This window comes from Sturnus vulgaris, chromosome 11 (assembly GCF_052056855.1).
Source record: "Sturnus vulgaris isolate bStuVul1 chromosome 11, bStuVul1.hap1, whole genome shotgun sequence".
NCBI classification, from domain to species: Eukaryota; Metazoa; Chordata; class Aves; order Passeriformes; family Sturnidae; genus Sturnus; species Sturnus vulgaris.
This window is the reverse complement of record NC_142253.1, coordinates 6,869,474-6,888,320: the sequence shown is the minus strand read 5'-3', so window position 1 is coordinate 6,888,320 and position 18,847 is coordinate 6,869,474. Positions and strand designations below refer to the sequence as shown.

The following is an 18,847-nucleotide window of genomic DNA, read 5'->3' as shown; positions in this document are numbered from 1 at the left end:
GATTATAAATGTCTGTGATGGCTGGGAGACTGAGAGCTGCTGATAAACAGAAATTATTTCAACTGAGTAGTTGCCTGCAGTGCTGACTTTCAGGCAGCTATGGTGGGCTCTGCTCCCAGACTTCTTGGGAGGTTGGAGATAGGAAGGAATAAAGTCACAGAGTCAGCTAAACTCCTTAAGGTTTGTGTTTTATTTGGGATATCTCATCTTACAGAAGACACCCCTTCTGCAAAACCAAGCTGTGGCCTCATAACCCTCCTGTGCATAGACAGGAGCAAAAGCAAGCCAGCAGGAGTTGTGCACTGGCTCCAGGTGTAACCTGTGCCAAAATGTAGATGCCCCAGTTCCCAGGAAGATTTGGCAGAGCTCCTGGGAAGGTGAGAGGTGCTGGTTAAACTTTGCATGACCCATTCCAGTTTAATGAAGGGATAAATCTCCACCCTGGAACTTCTTAGAACAAAACCTGGTGCTTTTGAGAAGCAGATTTTGCACAAGGAGTTGCAGGGAAGATTGGATGGATTTTAGAAGACCACAAGCTGTGTCACAGTGGTCCCTTCTGGATCTGCAATAGGCTGGTGTGTGAAAGATGCATTAGTTTAATCCCTTTTCTTGCCAAAATGTGACTGCCTCATCTGGCACTGCAGATCTGGGGTTAACAGCTGAACTGATGAGGAAAATGCTCAATAATACATCAGCTAAGCTGGAGATTTTCACCAATATCCCTGTTACATAAACTGGCTCTGTAGGATGGACACTGAGGGCTCAGTCATGGCTGTAATTATTTCCCACAACTGTTTCAAACTCTGATCTCAGCTGTGCTTTTTATACCTAATTTTGACCTCTTAATGAATAATTTGCCTAACCAGGACTTCTACATTTTAGCTACTCTTAGTGGAAAGAGGAAATTGTGTGAATGAGGAAGATAATGTTGCATCCTGCTGGGTAAGATTCAGGAAATCTTTAAGGTTACAAATATCTCTGATTGTGACATCTCCACAAAGTATCTTCATAATGCAAACTGAAACATTAAGATATATTTTTAAGTAGGAAATAGGTCTTTTTTTTCCTCAGTTGTGATTTTTACATTCTGGTAATTTATAGCGCTATCCAGAAAATTGCAGCTCAGTTTTTCAAAATCTTTTTTTTTTTTTACCCCCTGGTGGAAAGCCAGTTAAAAAGATTTTATGCCATTGTGACATGAATGCAAGGACTTTGTGAGCTATTTAAAGTATGGCCCCAGCACTTCCCTGGCAGTGAAGAAATCAGAGACCTTGGTCAAGTCTCTGTACTGAAACAAGTCTGGAAGCAACCTGAACATGGAGCTTGCAAAGCCAAACTGATCAATGAGCTGTCGGAATAGTTAGAGCTGTTTGCTCTAAATTGCCTCCTGGGCTGGGGAAAAGGTGATCCAGGTCTGCAGAATAAGTACTTTTCAGCTTTGAATGAACATAGTTTGTAATAGGAAAGAATATTGCAGATTTTTATAACTGGCTCTAGTGATTAGAGAGTGCATCCCATAGTTCAGAGCCCTGATGTGATTTTTGCTTGCTTGTGCATGGCTACAGATTACTGAAGTAATTGAAAACTGCAAATCAGTGTTCTCCAATGTCCACAAGTCTTCAAGGACCACACTGACTCTAAAATAGTCTTCAGACAAAGAGAACAGTAGAATGGGAGAAAATGGGCTTTTTTACTTGGACAGCTGTGGTCTGCAGTGACAGCTGTCCATGAGTACAATGTACAATGTAATTCCTATTGTCAAAGTTTGATGGAATTATAGCTGGTTTGATTAAAACAGATAAAAGTAAGGATGACTTTGTGACTTTTGTAGTTTTGAGGGCCTCCTCCTGACCCCAGTCACAGTCTTCAAAACCCACTTTGCAGAAATCTTCAGGATTGGACAAGAATGGTCATTACTGCTAGTTTGCACTTTTGGAACTGTGGACAAAGGCAAGTGCCCTTTTGTCACAAGGGAAGGACCAGAGATGCTTCCAGTCACCCTTTGTTCCTGCATGAGATCTATAGGAAACCAGCAGAAATCTGATAAAACCACATCTTCAGCTTCCCTTTGAGGCTGACCCTGTGGTCCTCATCACAATGGTGTTGTTGAGGCAAGAGACCACCTATCACCCCCACAATTCCATGACTGGTCTGGATGGCTTCTGGGTCAAACTGATTTGTAAACAGCCAAGAAGCTGCAGCCCAAGGGTGGCAAAATCTCTGCTCGTTGCTGCTGCTGGTGTTGGGCTGTCAGCAGGGACTTGGTGCTTGAGGAGCTCAGAGGAGGAGGATTTGTAAAACCGTGAAGTCTCCAGTTAATTACAATTATTAACCAAGGACAAGCTGTTGGGTCCAGGCAGTATTTTTGTGATGGGGCAGCAGCTCTGCAGGTAAGATGACTTCTCCAGATGTTGAGGTCATCTCAGCTGCTGCCATCATCAGTGTTCTGCTTCTACTCTGAAGTTTTTAATCCCTTAAAACTCGAAACAGATATATCCTTGAATGCTGAACTGGGGCCACAGAGGAGCCTTGTCTTCCTTCACAGCGCCTCAGACTGGTCAGTTCTTGTCTTTTTGTCCATGTACAAACATTGCAAGAACAGAGAGCTCATGGACACACAGCTGGAGGGGGAAGAAAAGTGGTAGCAACTTTCTGGAGATGGTGTCTGCTGGAGATAAGGGAGATGACTATCTTAAAACTTTGATAAATTGTAGAGCTTTTCTTTTGGCACTCAAAAATTGGGTTTTTCATGAATTTGGATGGTCCACTTGATCCCAACTGGCTGGTTTTTCTTCACAGAGGCTATATTTTATGCTTAACACTGTTTCAGTGCCAGAAAAATTCTTCATTAATTCTTTAGGCCAAATTTGTTCTTAAAGTGGAAGATGATTTTGGATTTGTTAATATATGCAGCTTTTTCACTATTTGAATTTTTAATATATATTCATGAATAGTCTCTGCCAGTATTGTGCAGCAATGGTGTTTTATCTGTGCCTGCCATGAAGGCTTTTCCTAAAAGTCAGACTTTAGGCAACTTCCCTTGCAAATTTATTTTTGCACATTTTCATGCTGTCAGTACAGAAGCAACCAAAGCAGCCACCCTTTGGCTTTGCTTTGTTTGGCATTTGATCCCATACCCTGGATGGCACATGGTGACCCAGCTGAGGGACAATCAAACACATGCCCTTCCCCTTTTCCCTGCTCCCAAATCTGCATTTCCTGAGCAGAGGCCCTGAAGATTTCCCCAGGACTATAGGAAATGGGATGCATGGGATGTCTTTGGTCTCCTCTCACACCTGGATTCTACATTAATTCAGTTGCCAGGAGAGAGAAATACAATATTTTTCATTCAGTAGACTCTGGAGAGGATGTCCAACCCCATTCAGCACAGCCCCACTCAGTGCCTGTCCTCTCTGGATTCACACCTCTGGACTATACAAGGTGTGAAGGTGCTGGCAGTTTGTCTGCAGGTCCATCAGCAGACCCACAAATCTGCTTGGCTCCTGCCTGGTGCACTGCTCAGCCTGTGCTGGAGCCCAGCAGCTCCCTGAGGAAAGGATTTGTCATATCCTTCCAAATGTGCATACTGTGACTGGGAGTTTCATTGGAGTCATCCCATAAAACTCTACAGAGAACTTAATTTGATTGCTTTAAGTACATTAGGACAATATACTTGAGAAAATTACAGTTAAATACAAAGTAATATTGAAATACAACACAAAGGAGTAAATGTTGCTGCATCTTCTGTAATTGCTCTTGTATTTATATCAGCTGGTCTGGGGAGTGAAATTGCTGCTTTCAGGGTCTGTAGATATGGATGAAAATGTATGTGGACACTGCTTGTCACAGGGTGAAGCATTTACGCTTTCAGGTGGTTCTGGCTGAACACCAGGTGATGCCCAAGAATTTGGAATACTTTTACATGGAGTTCATAGCCCATTTGATAGTGGGAGGGAAGGTGAAATGGAGGTGGAGTGAGCAGCTGCAGAGTGTGTTGGAGTGCAGGAACAGTGGATCAGCAGTCCCACATTGCTCCATGCAGAAACTCTGCCCAGGGATTTGATACATCCATTTCTCAGAAATGGTCTTATTATAGTCAATGACTTTTTTAGGCCTTTTCTTTATGATTTCTACTACTCATATTTCGTCTGTAGAGGTTTAGATTTCTGTAGATCTTTCTCTGAATGGAAGCTTTTGTTTGGCTCTGACAGGAGCTTCTTAGTTTGGAAGCTGTTCATTGTGTCTGTCCAGAGGAGAAGGCAGCAGGAGGGACATGACAGCTATGGGTTCAGCCAGGATCTCATGATGGGACTAGGTAACACTGGATAGTTATTTATTTAGTTATGGTGATGTAAATGTATGCCAGTATGGCATTTCCAGGTCCTATAATTTGCCTTGTTCCATAACCATGATCAGTTTTTTTAAAGATAATTAAGGGTTACCTTTCCTTTTGAGATAGTAGCAAAGTTTCCCAGAAACTAGAAAATAGTTTGTCCCGAGAAACTAGCTCAGTGAAGGGAAATCAGAGTATAATGCCACTAGTCTGTACCACAAAGAATTAAAGTGCCCAATGTGGGAAGGTATCTGGGCTGTATAGACTGGTGGAGCATGTCTTTGAGCACTGTGTTCTGCTTGCACAGCATGTGTTCCTGAGAAGAGCTGTGAAATTATCTTGGGAGATAAATCTGGGTCTTGGATAAAGGCTTGGAAGTGGGGTGGGGATCACCCACTCAGCTTTCCCAGCACTCCCAGCAGCATGTGTTCTATAACGAGCCTTTTTTTGTTGGCTTTTTGGTGCTACGCTGGAGTAGTAGGGTTTGCATTCCTGCTATGTGCACAGCCTGGGGAGGCTCATTCCCACACGAGTCTGGATGTTCCTTCCCCCAGGAGTGTTGTGCAGGCTGTTTCCCAGGAGCTTTGTGCACACAGTCCCTGGGAGCGGGTCCTGCAGGGGGGGATCTCTGCACTGGTGCCTTCTCCCCACCACCAGTGTTGTCCCTGTTCCAAAACCTTCAGACCCCATCCTCAAAAGAGTTGTGTAGCTTCTCTTCCTGGAGGCTGAGCACCTCAGGGAGGTCTCAGACTCACTGTATTAACAGGAGAAATGAAATGAGGGGGAAAGGGATGGAGCAGAGGGACCCATGTGATGCCCAGCTTTGGGAAGGCATCGTGGTGAACCTGCTGTGAGCTGCCTGCACTGGGGGAATTGTGCAGCACACAGTGTGGTGTGCTGGGACAGCAGCTGTGCCTGGCAGCTTGTCCTGATAAAACAGTGCTGGCCAAACATCTGCAGCACAGCTATGTGCTAGTGAGGGCTGGGAACATGGCAAGCTAACAAATTGAAGGTATTAAGAGGGAAATATTTTCTATTCTTTTGACTGGACATAAACCAGAAAAGAGTGCAGGTTGCTACAGCTTTCCTGGTTAGCTTCCCAGCAGCACCTTCTGGGTTTTCTTTTGGTCATGCTGCTCTGGACATGGATTTGGATGGGTATAAGCCATTAAAGTCAGCTGTGACAAAGGGGAGATCTTTAGGATGTTCAGATGTCCCGGATATGAGCTAGGAATAAATATTTGCAAGATGATATATGTATTCATGTGAAATGACTGGTAGTGTTGAATAATTCTAGAGTGATGCAGGATTTGGAATTCATTTTTTTGTAATAAATGGAGAGGTTTTATTGAGAGGACAGAAGTTCAAAGTGAAATATTTTCAAATACTCTTTGATCAACCGACTCTATCCTTTCTTCCTCTAGAAAAGAAAGAAACAAAAGACCAGGCTTGAATTGCTGAGTCAGATGGTGAATTTTAATTTTGCTTTCTGAGGGGAGGAGGAGGATGAGAAAGCTGCAGAGCTCACTCCATCCATCCTCCTGAAGACTGGAAGGAAGCCTGTTCCTTGCTGTGTGAGCAGCCTTGCAGATAGCCAGGATTTAACACCAAACATTCAGGAATGCCCAGCACTGGGGGAAGTGTTCTTTGCTGTGAGAAGAACAGGCTGGGAAGTGTGTTGGAAGAATTAGTGGATTCCAATTTCCTTAAAGAAAAGACTTCTCATTTGCAGGCAGATTTCTGCTTTGATCTGACTATTAAAGATGATTTTCAAAGTGTTTTTCTTAATGTAGGTAATATCTCTAGAGACGTTTTACAGGAATGATGAGCTCTGTTGCATGAGGAAAGACTCCCTTTATTTGTATTCTTCCACTAAACCTACCAAAAAATCCATATTTGGTACCCCAAAAAGGTACATTTGCCCAGGGACTGGCTGGCTAGAGATACCAGTGTCAAAGCACACCAGCATAATCCTGTGAAATGAGGGAACTCCAGTGTTTTCAGGGCTAACTAAAAGAAATTCCTTTACTCTGTATCCCAGAGAAAGGAAGATGTAAACCCTTGTCAATTTTTGTGCCTCAGCAAATCAGTTTGACTTGCTGAGAGGCTCTGTGCATGTCAGCATTTCACTACTGTATTTTGAAATTTCATTTTCTCCTCATTTTGGAGATTATCAGCCAAGATAAACATTTCCCAAGAAACCCCTCCACAAGCACCACTGCACTAACTCATTTCTAGAGATGTATTTCTCTCAGGGATTTGCAGACAGTAAAGACAATTGACTGACTACCAGAAACAAATTGTGGGGAAATACAACCCAATGAAAAGATAATGGATCTCAGGGTTTTTGCAAGCATGTGTGTGGGTGTTGCAGATTTTGTTCCAGCATGTTGTAGACAAGTTGGAGGGTGGATTACAAGATGCTATTTTCAGAAAATAGGACAACCTGCCAGAGAGCTTTATTTTGCCTGTTTTTCACTAGATCCTAGTGAAGGAAACACTAACCCCCATTGAGAATTTTTGGAGGCAGAACTTTATCTCTTATTTATTAATCCACACATTGATCAAAGCCCAGGAGAGGAAATTTGTGCTGGTTCATCAATAACTTTTGAGCACATTCTTATGTTAATTGCATGTTCAGTTGGCTTCAAGTCTAAGCCCTGTGTGCGTTGTTGCAGGGGGTGAATCAGACAAGATTAGATCACTCACCCTTCTGCTTGGGCTCTTCTGTGTCTGCTGGTGGAGTGAGCAGGTCTTTGGGCCAGTTGGCTCTGAACATTTTCATGCTCAAGGATCATCAGGGGAACTAAGCTACACCAAAAAATAAAATGGTGGGCTATGATTAAAAGAAAGCTGTGGCTTGAATATTGTTCTGAGGAAGTTCAGGAAGAAAAGGCAACTTCACATTCACATGGAGAGAGCACTTTTGCTCCCCCATGCACACGTCACAGCTGTAGCTTTGTTCAACGTGTCTAGCTTCATGTATTGTTTTCAGAGCAAGGGTAATTAGCATCTGAAAATGTAACTGCTCTTCGCTATTGTGGAACAATGTAAAAATCCCCTTTTTCACTGTAAAACATTCCTGCCCTCTTTTGATCTTGTCAAGCTAGACAATACAGCTGTCTTGTCATCATATTTCCCACGGCAATGGGAAGTTTGCCAAGTGGTGGAAGAAACCTCAGAAGCCCTTAATTACTGTGACTTCATCAGTGAAACTTGACTGCCTTTGGTGGACTTAGTTCAGAGTGAAGTGAATTTGAGGGAATTTGGGCCTGGATGCCTTGGCCATGGCAGCTGGGGATGGTGCTGGTAACAATGGGCAGCAAGGATGACCTCAGTGCAGTCTGCTGAGTGTGGGGTGCAAGGTCACATTCCAATGTTCCCATTCCAAATTATTTCTGAATTAATAGCAATACTCAGTGCAGTAGGAGGCAAAAAAACCCAGGAGGAACTCACAAGGGGAAAGATTTCCCTAATTAAGTCAATTCATTATTGTTGTGTTCCTTATTTGCATTGCCCATCAATCAGTGAAAATCATTCCTGCTAATGCAGCCTAACAAATATTGACAAAGTGCAAAGGGTGTGATTGCAAAGGGTCACTCTTGGGACTCCTGATTTTGTTTAGCAAATGGAGAGTCAAAGGTAGAATGGAGGGATGGTGCTGGAAATTGGAAAAGCAAGGGTGACTTGAAGGAAAAGGTGGGGTGTAAACAAAGAGAGATAAGATGTAAGTAAGAGGCAGAACAGGTAGAATTATATCAAAAGTGGGAGGTGGAGGCAATTAATGTTTTGTGAGTCATCACCAAACCATCCTGCCCCCAGAAAGGCTGACTCAGCAATGTCAGTGGAAAAAAAAATCAGTTTTCTCTTGGAGATGCCATTCCAGATCAAAAAGGTTTCGATTAGGGAAACTGGATTTTCTGTGACTGATCCTCCCCTGCCTTAAAGAAACTTTTCAGATGTATCATGTAAAGTCAGCATCCACCCTAACCACTGCAGGGCTTGGCTCCCTCACTTCTCTTCCCTGTCACAGCTTCTCTTCAGGTCTGAATCATGGTCTATTTTGGGGCCCTTTGCACAACAGAGATCTTGGTTGTTTTGACAGAGGTGAGGTGGCCACAAGAGGCACCAATTACTGCACATCCTCTTAGACACCAAGGAAATCCAAAAAGAAAAGCAAGTGAATAAAAATAACTTGATGGAAGAAGGTTTCTGTGATCTCGTATCCCTGACAGGTGCCTGGCTACAAAAGCACTGCTGGGAAGGTACAAGTGTGGTGTTAATATATGAACATTTTTTCTGGCTTATGATTCAGAACGAAGGTGCAGTCAGGAAGACAGAGAGTAGAAAAGGAAAATGGTCTCAGTTGCTTTACCATGTTTTGGTAAAGGCTGGTGGTTGTTGATGATGATGAGATTGGGCTGAGATAGTGGACAGTCACACCAATACACAGCTGTTCAGAAGAAAGCAGAGAGAGCTTCCATTTTAGACCATGCAAATCATGCATTTCAAATCTTTCCATTGTCGTGGTAATGGTTAAAACAATACCACTTTCTCTCCAGACTGCAAAATTGGCATGACAGGCACTAAGAAATCTTACTTCTCCTTTTATCCCCCAATTTTAGAAAAGAACGATAAGCCCTGATGAAAAGTGTGTATGTGGTGATGCCAGGAAACAGTGAAGTCAGGAAACTGATCATGATCATTAGGATCTCTCTTGTGTTCAAATTTTATCAGGTTTTGCTGGCTTTATGCAGGAAAGGTGATTCAGCCACTGCTCATCTCTGCGATCTGGGAAGACTCGGTTTTTGTTTTCATCCTACCACTACTATAATGATAGGGAATAAAATCTCTGAGGCAAATAACTGGTGTTATTCATCAACCACTGATGAAAAGGTCCTGCCTACGTTTGGGTACATTTAATCAGCAAAAGCAAAAAGTCATCCAATCCTCCAATGTCCATTAATCCATCTTCTGTGATTTCTGCTGTGGGTACTTTGTTTTCCTCTGGGGAATTAGCTTTATATTTAGCCAAATATAGTTATGGCTGCTGCTGCCATTGGCTTGCTGTTGCACATGTTAATTGCCCGTGAGCAGAGGAATGTCTCCCAGAAGGCCTAATCCTTTCTCAGCACCAGACCATCAGTTCTTTAATTGCTGCTGGCTTCGTCCCCTCCACTCACTCTGTGCAGGGCCATCTCTCCTTGGGCTCCATGTCCCCACTGAATCTGGGCCATGCAACAGCACCTGCCACAATGAGCCCTCCATGTATCCTTTCTTTTCCTGAATCAGAAATTAAAATTATTACAGAAAAAAAAGGCTCTCACAGGAGCTTCCAGACAGAACTAGAAACATATTAGCTAGTCATTGATAAACAGTGTGTGAGTATGAAGTTAGGTTGCTTAAATCAGGGCATGCAGACTTTTTCTTTGATCCAAGTTGTGTATTTCTGCTGCAGCTTGATTTTAAAAGCCTTTAATGTAGAAGCACTATGTGGCTTGCAGCCCTATGGGCTAACAGCCACAGGTGGCTCTGCACTAGACAGTTTTATGCAAGGAATTTTTGAGCGTCCAAACATGGGTATCCCATGGGTTTAGTACTGAGCATAAGACCTGTTTTCTGCTGCCTGTACTGTAAGAATTCAAGAATCAAAATGTTTCTCATGTTATCCTTTTTCAGTTGTTGCCATGGCAAAACCCCAGAGAGGATGGGGAGGGTTGTACCAAACCACTGGAACATAAACTTTTCTCTGGGATTGATTAAAAGATGTGTTCATGTGCTCAGTCTCACCTTGGCACTCACTTGGGTTCTGAGGAGCACAGCCCACAGCTGCCAATTATTCACAGGGATCAATGCCCATCAGGAATGAGACAGAGCAAATGCATTCATCTTTATTCAGACAACAGTTTCCATTTTCTGTACTTCACCTGCTGCTCTGTGGGATGTTTTCCAGGTTGCATCAAGTGAATTTTGAGGCTCCCACTTGTGAAGGCAAGCGCCGGGAAACGCTCGCCTTGATAGGAGACTTCTCCTCTTCAGCCGAGTTCTTCGTCACCATCGCGGTCTTCGCCTTCCTCTACTCGCTGGCTGCCACCGTGGTTTATATCTTCTTCCAGAACAAGTACCGTGAAAACAACAGAGGGCCTTTAATTGTAAGTGTTAACAGCACTTGCAGTGTTTTCAGGCATAGGTATTCACCTCTTGCTTTTGCAGTTGTTGAGGTTTTGGCGTGGTCTGGGTGATCCAGGTGTCCTGCTGCCCAAAGTGTCTCTGCATTCACCTGCTTTTTTATCTTAATGGTGGTTTAATGTTTTAACACCAAAGGTAATGGAGGCTGTATGCAGGAGGAGTTTAGTCCTGTATGTACTTGTGAAATTCTGTGTTTCTTTCCCATTGTCCACAGTGATGCTGATCACACAAATAATGAACGTGTAGCTGAGTGGTAGCAGGATTGGGATCTCAGCCCTATGGCTGTGACAGCAGAGCTTCATTGGTGGGGAAAAAAGAGAAGATCTTAGGCATTGTCCTAGCAGACAGATGAAAACATGCCCCTGATCAAGGCTTAGCGAGGGAGAGTGCTTATTGCTAATTACTGCAGAGCTAAGCCAAATTATTTTGCTTTGGAGAATTATGTGGTTGTTTTCCTAGCATGACACTGAGCTCCCAGCATGTCTGTGTCTCCACACTGGTTTATGAGCCTTCCAGTTATTGTCTGCACCCATCAAGCTGTGGCTATTCGTGCCTTTATTTTTCTTTTTATTGATTCCTGAAGGCTTGTGATAAAAAGCAAGTGCTGCTGTGCATATATTTTCTCATAAACTGAAACTGTAAAGTCAGTGAGGGCTGTTTTGGTCCAGATGTCTGTCACTGCATAGGGGCCCATGGTTCACCCCATGGTCCTGCTGGGCTGCCAAGCACTGGGTGCTGACCCTCACCTGAATTTGGGTCAGGTGCTGCATCTGAGGGCTGTAGAGTTGCAGCACAGTTTCCCTTCCATGGATAACCCTCTCCCTCATGACTGCAAGGAGATTACTAAGGGACAGAAAAAACTTCCCTGAAGTCTTGGTGTGAAAGTGAGGGGAGTTTATCAAGGACCCCTGTAAAGAAAATGTTATCTGGATTTCAGAAAATTCTAAAGTTTATGACTGACAGAAACCAGACATTTTGCTGTGATTTAAGTGGCTAAAAGCCACCAGTAAAGAATATCAGAAATATATAACAGGAAAAAATTAATTGCCAGTGCAGAAAAGCTGACTCTATTAAAGGAAGTAACTACAATAACAGCCAGCAAAAGATTAAACTGTAGGGAGGTAAACTTAACATCTTGGGAGTTTGAGGGAAAGATTTTCCTGCTGCAGGGAGATGTGAACTGTTTTTTTTGAGTTTGCATAATTCAAAACCGATGAACTTTTACCAAAAAAAGTTCTCCTTCCATATCAAAGGAAATTAATCCTCTTTATTTGGGGGGTTTTGGGTGTCATGGTTTTACCCTGGCCAAGTGTCAGGCACCCACGAGAGTCATTTGCTTCTTCTGATACAGTAGGGCAGAGGAGAGGGAAAAAAAAAAGAATTAATGAAGGGTTCATGAGTTGAGATAAGGACTGGGAAAAAACACTCTAAGAGCAAAACGGGTTCAAATTTAAAGATATAAAGTACATTTATTATTAACAGAGTCAGAGGAGGATAATAATTAAAGTAAGAAGTAAAATAAGCCCTTAAAGCATCTTTTTTCCTGCAGCTCCCTCCTTCCAACAGCACAGGGAGACAGGGGTGGGAGTTTTGTTCAGTTTGTCACTGGACATCTCTTTCTGTTTGCTCGGGGAGAGGAGTCTTTTTTCTGCTATGTTGTGGGGTGCCTCCCATGGACAAACAATCTTCTCAAAATTCATCCATGGGGTGCAGTCCTCGAAGGATAGGCTGCTCTAGTTTGGGAGCATGGTGAGGAAATGTAAGGAAATCCTCACAGAGGAGACAAAGAACAGGCAAAATAAATAGGTCCCTGCAGAAAGAGTAAATAAATAAAGTGCCTTGCTTCTTCTTGGTATCAAGTAAGTTCTCATTTCAAACTGGCTCATAAAAGGATTTGTTACAGAATTCTTCCATCCTAATTTTCTTGCAGAAAATAATTCTTGCTTTTGACCAATGACATCATCCTCTGTAGCAATAGAAAAAGGAAAGAAAAAGAATAGTTTTAATATGTCACATTATGATGTGGCCACTTGCCTTTGTCCAGGACTTTCCTTGAAACAGCTGCTGCAGTCGTGTCTGTCACAGGATGCATGGCACAATCCACTACAGCATTAACGTCACATTGACTTAATTCGTTCTGTGTAATGGATTGTAATTGAATCTACAGGTTAAATTTAACCACTCTCTCTTACCAAAGCCTCTGTTTGCAATTTCCCAGTGTTTAAACCAAGGCTTTGTGACCTTATTTTTTCAGAATATAAAGATGCTTTTGAGTTTGTCCTACAGCAAAAGCAGCTCCTGCTGGTGAGTGGTTCTGGGAATGGCTGAGGGTTATGCTGAGGTTATGCCTGACAGGAGGAGAGTCCATCTTCCCCAGCCAAATGCTCCTGCAACTCCTGTGCCCTGCAAGATCTGTTGTATTTGGTATTTTGAGAAAAAAAAAAGAACCTTTTTTGCCTGGAGCACATCCTTGCTGGTGTCCCTGGACACTGTCCAGTGCAATGATTGCAGCACCACAGCCTGGCTGAGGACAGGTGTGAGTCCCTCTGTGCAGTGGAGGTGTAGGGAAAATGCAGAGCCCCAGCCAGAGAAAAAGTAGGCAGCTGTAGCCAGGAGGAATTCATTGGTCAAGGAAAAAGAAAACTTGGAGTGAAAACCAGCTTGTCAGGGCTGCAGTGCTCACCTAAGGGATGTCATGTGCTCTGTGAAGGAGGCAGGCAATGTATCCTCCAGCTCCAGGCAGATGCTGCTCTGAACTGACGTGTATCAGATCAGATGTGTGATTATGTCTCATCCCTGAGATTGTTCCTTCCAAAGAAAAGTGCTGCAGAAATCTGTGCTGCAGCACGTGTGGGTGCAGGAGGCAATGCAGGTTCTGGTTCATCACCAGGCAGGATCAAGTGCATCAGGCACCTTATCCAGACTACCAGTTTTTTCTCTCTTAGTGAAGAGTTTGAAGATGATGGTTTCATCCATACTTTCTTCTGCAGTGCCTGGTTACAATTTCATAGTTAAAACCATTCCTGTTTTAAGCCTTGTATACTTCCTCTTGGCTTCATATTTTCTCAGTCTGGGATGACATCTGCCTTTAAGCAGCACCCTCTCAGAGCTGCTTTTTCTTCTGACAAATATTCAGGATTTGAAAAATGAGTATGACAGGAGAAGTCAAGAGAGGAAAAAACCCCTTTCACTTGAAATTTTATAATATTTTTTCAAAAAGCCCCTGCACAGGCAGTCAGAACACTGTCAATGCATTACCAAATTGCAGAAGTCTGACTGGGAGCAGAAGATATGATTATAAGGAATTGAATGATCATTAAGTCACAAGAAACTTGCAGGGAAAATTTCAGTCACAGATGTTACAAGCTTACTTCGTTTATACAGATACAGGGAAATGAACTGCATGTGTTGAGGTGTCAGTGAAGCATCACTTTAACTGGAAAAATATTTTAGCGTTCAGTGTGGAGTGAGGCATGATAGCAAGGGAATATTTCCAGTGGGAGAAGCAGTTAACTCCTTCCCTGTCTGTTTGGATGGCAATGGTGTGTTTATTCACTGTGCAGTAAACCATTTCTGTTGCCTGTCAGCTTTTGGGGATAAAAGTCTTCCTTTTGGTCACATAAGGCCCTGGTTGCTCATCCATTCCCACAGGGCTGGCAGCAGTGAGTCCTTGCACTATGCACCCTCTGCTTCCCTTGCTGGGATCATCTGAGGGGGTTCATACAGATAGATGAACCTAGGAGAGGACCTTGGATTCCCAGTTTCTGAAGGAACAAGGAGCAGGTTACCAGGGATTCAGTACCTCATGGAAATGTGCTGTGTGTTTCTGAGCTCTGCAAACCACTCCTGTAATTTTCATTCCACTGTTAACTCCCACAGTTCATGTGTGCAGCAAGGAGCTGGGCTCTCACCTTGTGGGTACAACAAGGGCAAGGCAGCTTCTCAAGTGACTGATTAGTGCTCAAGAGACAGAAACGTTTAAAAGAAATTAATTGGAGGTGGTGACTTAGATTTTTAAAGCCACCAGTTTGCAGTACATCCTCATGTCTCAGACCAAACCAGCCTAAGCTGGTTTCCACTTGTTTAACATTTGTTTAGTACGTGGGGAGGCACTGCTGGTTTGTGATGAGAGCAGAGATGAGCTGCACCCTGAGACTGCCAGCCCAGGCACCTGTGTTGATTTTCTGCTTCAGGTCTGTACATTTGGAGCTTCTTGCAAGCAGACACTAACCAACGCAGCTGTGCTGAAATTTTAGGGGATCAGGGATAGGATGCTTTCGTATGTCTCTCAGAAAAGAAAGAATAGTCACAGTCAATGTGTATCAGACCCCATCCCCCAGACTTCTTACTTTTCCCATGGTTTCTTTACCCCATATGTGTTCCATTTAAAATCCACATGCTGACAACCTTATGAGCCTAGATTTGCCTCTGGGAAGTCATAGCTTGGCCATGAGAAACCACATGCATTTATGTATAAATGTAAATCACTTTATTAATATTCAAGTCAATTAATATAAAGGCATAAAATTATTCCGCCAAGAAAGGTGACTGACATAGCCTTGAAAAGAGGTACTTCATTTTTATAGTGATTACTTGATAATCTCATTCCAATGGTGCATAAAGATGCTTATATCTTAAGAAGATGAGATCTTTCCTTTGCATCTGGAGTCCCATGAATAATCACATTATGCAGAAAGACATTTGATTCCTTACATATGTTGCAGATTGAGTGAGTTAAGTACACCCTGGTCTGCTCTTCGGACACCTCTTTGATTAAACATGTTGTACTTCTCACCAGTGTCCAGTTATCTAGAAAATAGACAGGAAAAGAATAAAGAGCCATCTAGAAAAACAAAGACTGAATCCTTTACAGATGAAAAATTAAATTAGGAAGAACCTGAAATATTTATTTGCATTTCAAAGAGCTGTTTCAGCCTGCTCTTGTCATCTTTTAAAGCACAAGCAAGGGTGACCTTGCTGTACATGCTGGTGCCTCCCAAAAGGCTCTGCTCTTCCCTGCCAGAAGCAAGCTTGCAAGGCCTTACACTATTGCAAGAAGCATGTAATTCTTTCAAAGCTTCATTCGGCAGAAAATCTGGGGTGGGACCTCGTTCAAACCAAAAAAGAGCTAAAATGCCACTGCAGGAAGGCGTTTGCTGCCTGCAGCAATCTGCTGTTGGATGCTTTCCCAGCTGGGACCAGGGCTGTGGCTCTTGCTGGGGTAGTTCTTGAATTTTTAGGGTGGTTGTGACTGTGAAAGCAGATCCTCTGAGTGGTTTGCTTCTGCTGGGTAAAGAAATCTCCCTCTGCTGCTGCGTGGCTGGCCATGAAACCTGTTGGCAGTGCTAGACAGGCTCTGACTGGGAGGGTTTATGGACCTCAGCATTTGCTCCCTTGGGGGCTGTAAATGTCTGAGAGAGTTTTCAGAACGGAAAGGGTTTTGTAGCATGAGCCCTGCATGGAAGCCAGTTACAAAGCAGCAGCTGCAGCTGTGTGAGAGAGGAGGGATGCCAGGAGTGCTCTGGCCAGGACAGAGCTGAGGTTTTGCCTGTTTCCAGCTGTGACTGCCCAAGACCATGCTGCCAGCCTTGGCTGGGAGGGAGAGCAGGGCACAGAGGGCACGCAGGGACACGTGTGTCACAGCCTTCAGGGGCTGATGCAGCCACTGACCAGCTTGGAGCAGATGAAACACGTCTCCTTTCTGAGTGAAAGAGCAGATCCTACAGAGGCTCTTGTCTGGGTGAGGTTGTGCCAGACTCTGGGCAATCCAAAACTGTGCTCAGGAGGTTTAAGTGGCTGTAAGCCACTGCCCCTTTCGAAGAGGGGCATTTTGCACAAGCCAGTAAGTAGCTTGATAGCAAGGAGAAATATTTCATTATGAAAAGAAAAGGCAGTCACAGTTCTATTCTAAAATGTGTAATATATAAAATTGTTCCAAGTAGACATTTTTGGCAAACTCAGTAATAACAAGTTTCGACTTGAAAAAGGCAGCAAGAATTTATTTTTTTCCACATACTTCAGAATCTTTAAAAAGTCCCTCCTTGTATATTCAGAGTATTTTAAATTTTGTTTTTTGCCTTTCTTTATATGTTCCTATTTTCCTTCCTTCCCAAAGGCATCTGTAGGCAGAGCAGAGTATCTCAGCTGAGATCTGAGAGAGAAACTTGGCAATTAGGAGTGTAGTGTAATCGTACAACAATACACACTGAAGAGATCTGTAGACACCACTTTAAGAGGGCAACTACAAAAAATTACTTTGTTCCAAAGGAAAAAAAGACTCACCCATGCTATAAGGATATTAAACATTGAAGTGCAAGATTTGTTTTAGTATGCAGGCACTCTGGCCTTAATTACCAAGGAGAAATTCCCCAGATAGACATTAAGCCACAGAGCAGCTTAGCTTGAAATTCACTTTTATTTTCAGCATGTCATTATCTTGTAATTCTGTTCCACCCAGAGCTGTGAAAATGTTCAGCCAGAAATGCAAACCCACTTGAAAATAAGAGAGGTTCAAGTTCCAGCCAAAGCTGAAAGTTCGCAAAGATTCAAAATAAATAGGAAGACACAAGATTCTAGTCATAGAATCATACATTTTGCTCCTTGCATTGTACAGGGGAGACAAAAAGTCCATTGAGAGCCTGAGTCTGGCCATGTAGCCTTGATGAGAACACCTACTGAAAAATCCCTTTTTGTCCTGTTTCCTTGGCCAGCTGTTGGCCAGCTGTTGGCCAGGCTGCATGGTTTCCTCTTTGAGTCCCACTGTGCCATCTTTCACTTCTGGTTGGTGTGTTTCTTGCACCCAGCCAGACTCTACAGTTTTTGGGAGTTCCTCTATACAAGAGCTGATCGTGGCATCCCAGGAACAAGGACCCTTTCCCCAAGGCTCTGACCTGCTCTGAAATAGGGGAGTTTGTAGGAGACAGAGCAGGGTTTTAGACTTTGTGAACACACTGGCACAGGGGAGCAGAGGAAGTCAGGCTGGAGCATGGGTGTGATGGGAAAGACAAGACCTGAGAAATAACATGAAATACCTAGTGCCTTTAGGGCCATCCCCCCAACTGCACAGTGCCATGGGATGTTCTAGAAGGACTTACAGCCCAGGACATGGGCTATACCAACAGTCAGACTGAGGGGCTCATGCAGATGCAGTAATTTGTGCAATGAGCCTCACCAACGTGGGGTGAGGGCCCATAAGCTCAGCAGCAAGTCTGTACCTTGCTGCTGTCACCTGCTTCAAGAACTTTGCTCTCTCTTAAAATGTCTTTCTTTTTAGCAAGTTTGATCTCCTGTGTTGCATTAGTTTTAGTCAGTTTGTCTCTGTTTGCATCAAATTTCTACCTGCTGTTGTGCCTGTCTTTAATTGGCACTGCCAGTGCACTGATTACAGAGCTGGATTTAGTTTGCTCTGAGTGGGGTGGCACTGGGAGAGGGATGCTTGTCATTTGGAAAATACATTCCCCAAAACTCTGCTGTGTCCCCATCTCTGGTGTCAGTCCAAAACAGCATGGGGGCTTGGAATTTGGGTTGATATCATGTCAAACCCCACAGCAAATAAAGAGCATCTCCCATCACCATCCGCAGCTCAGCAGACATCTCATGTTTCTACCAGCTGGAATTTTTAGGAAATGTTTGCAATTGAACTGTTGCCTCTAGGAATCTGTTTCTCATTCAGTGCTAAGACATATGAGATACAATAATTTCTTTTGCTGGAAATATCCCTGAGCAGAAGAATTACTCTGGGCTATCTGCCTCTGCCCACACTGAGTCTCTTTGGGTGTTAAGGGAGTTGTCAGCTCCTGGGCTTCAAGAGAGCCCATTTGGGCAGCATGAAGGAGGTCAGAGGACCTGAGAGCTCAGTGGCAGACATGGGCCTGCAAAAAATAAATAGTTAAAAGAGAAGGATGTATCCTTTGGGAAAGCATCCAAGCACAGTTAATTTAATCCCATCTGTGTCAGTGGAGACATCCTTTGTTCATGGCTTTCCCGACTGGTGCCTCTCCTGTCATGACAGAGGCTCGTGCCCTTCACCCCTGTGGTGCCACCGGGAGCTCCTGCCCCAAATGCCAGGTGTGCTTGTAGGTGAGAATGGTGCTTCCTAGGGATGGCTTATTTATTTGAGAAGCAACCTGAAACATTGGGTTCTTAATGAGTGTTTTCCCTTCCTTCCATGCACACCTTTATTTTGCAAGGGGGAAGGGGAAGCAGCCCCATGGGAGGTGGGATATCAAGACGCAGCGATGCAGTTAGTGGTATGTTAGACTTTGGCACCTCTGCCATCTGTTGTGGGCTGACAGATGGGATGAAATATGACAGCAGAAAGGCTCT

At 43.6% G+C, this 18,847-nt stretch overlaps 1 protein-coding gene across 2 annotated transcripts in view; it reads left to right on the top strand.

The window, feature by feature from the left end:
* The window catches only part of SYNPR (synaptoporin), a 104,012-nt gene that overhangs the window by 81,354 nt on the left and 3,811 nt on the right, over window positions 1-18,847 (top strand). For both annotated transcript variants that reach the window (XM_014873044.2, XM_088171330.1), the window contains one exon: window positions 10,287-10,485. In XM_014873044.2, the coding sequence (XP_014728530.1) occupies window positions 10,287-10,485 (199 nt within the window). The remainder of the gene's footprint in view (window positions 1-10,286; window positions 10,486-18,847) is intronic.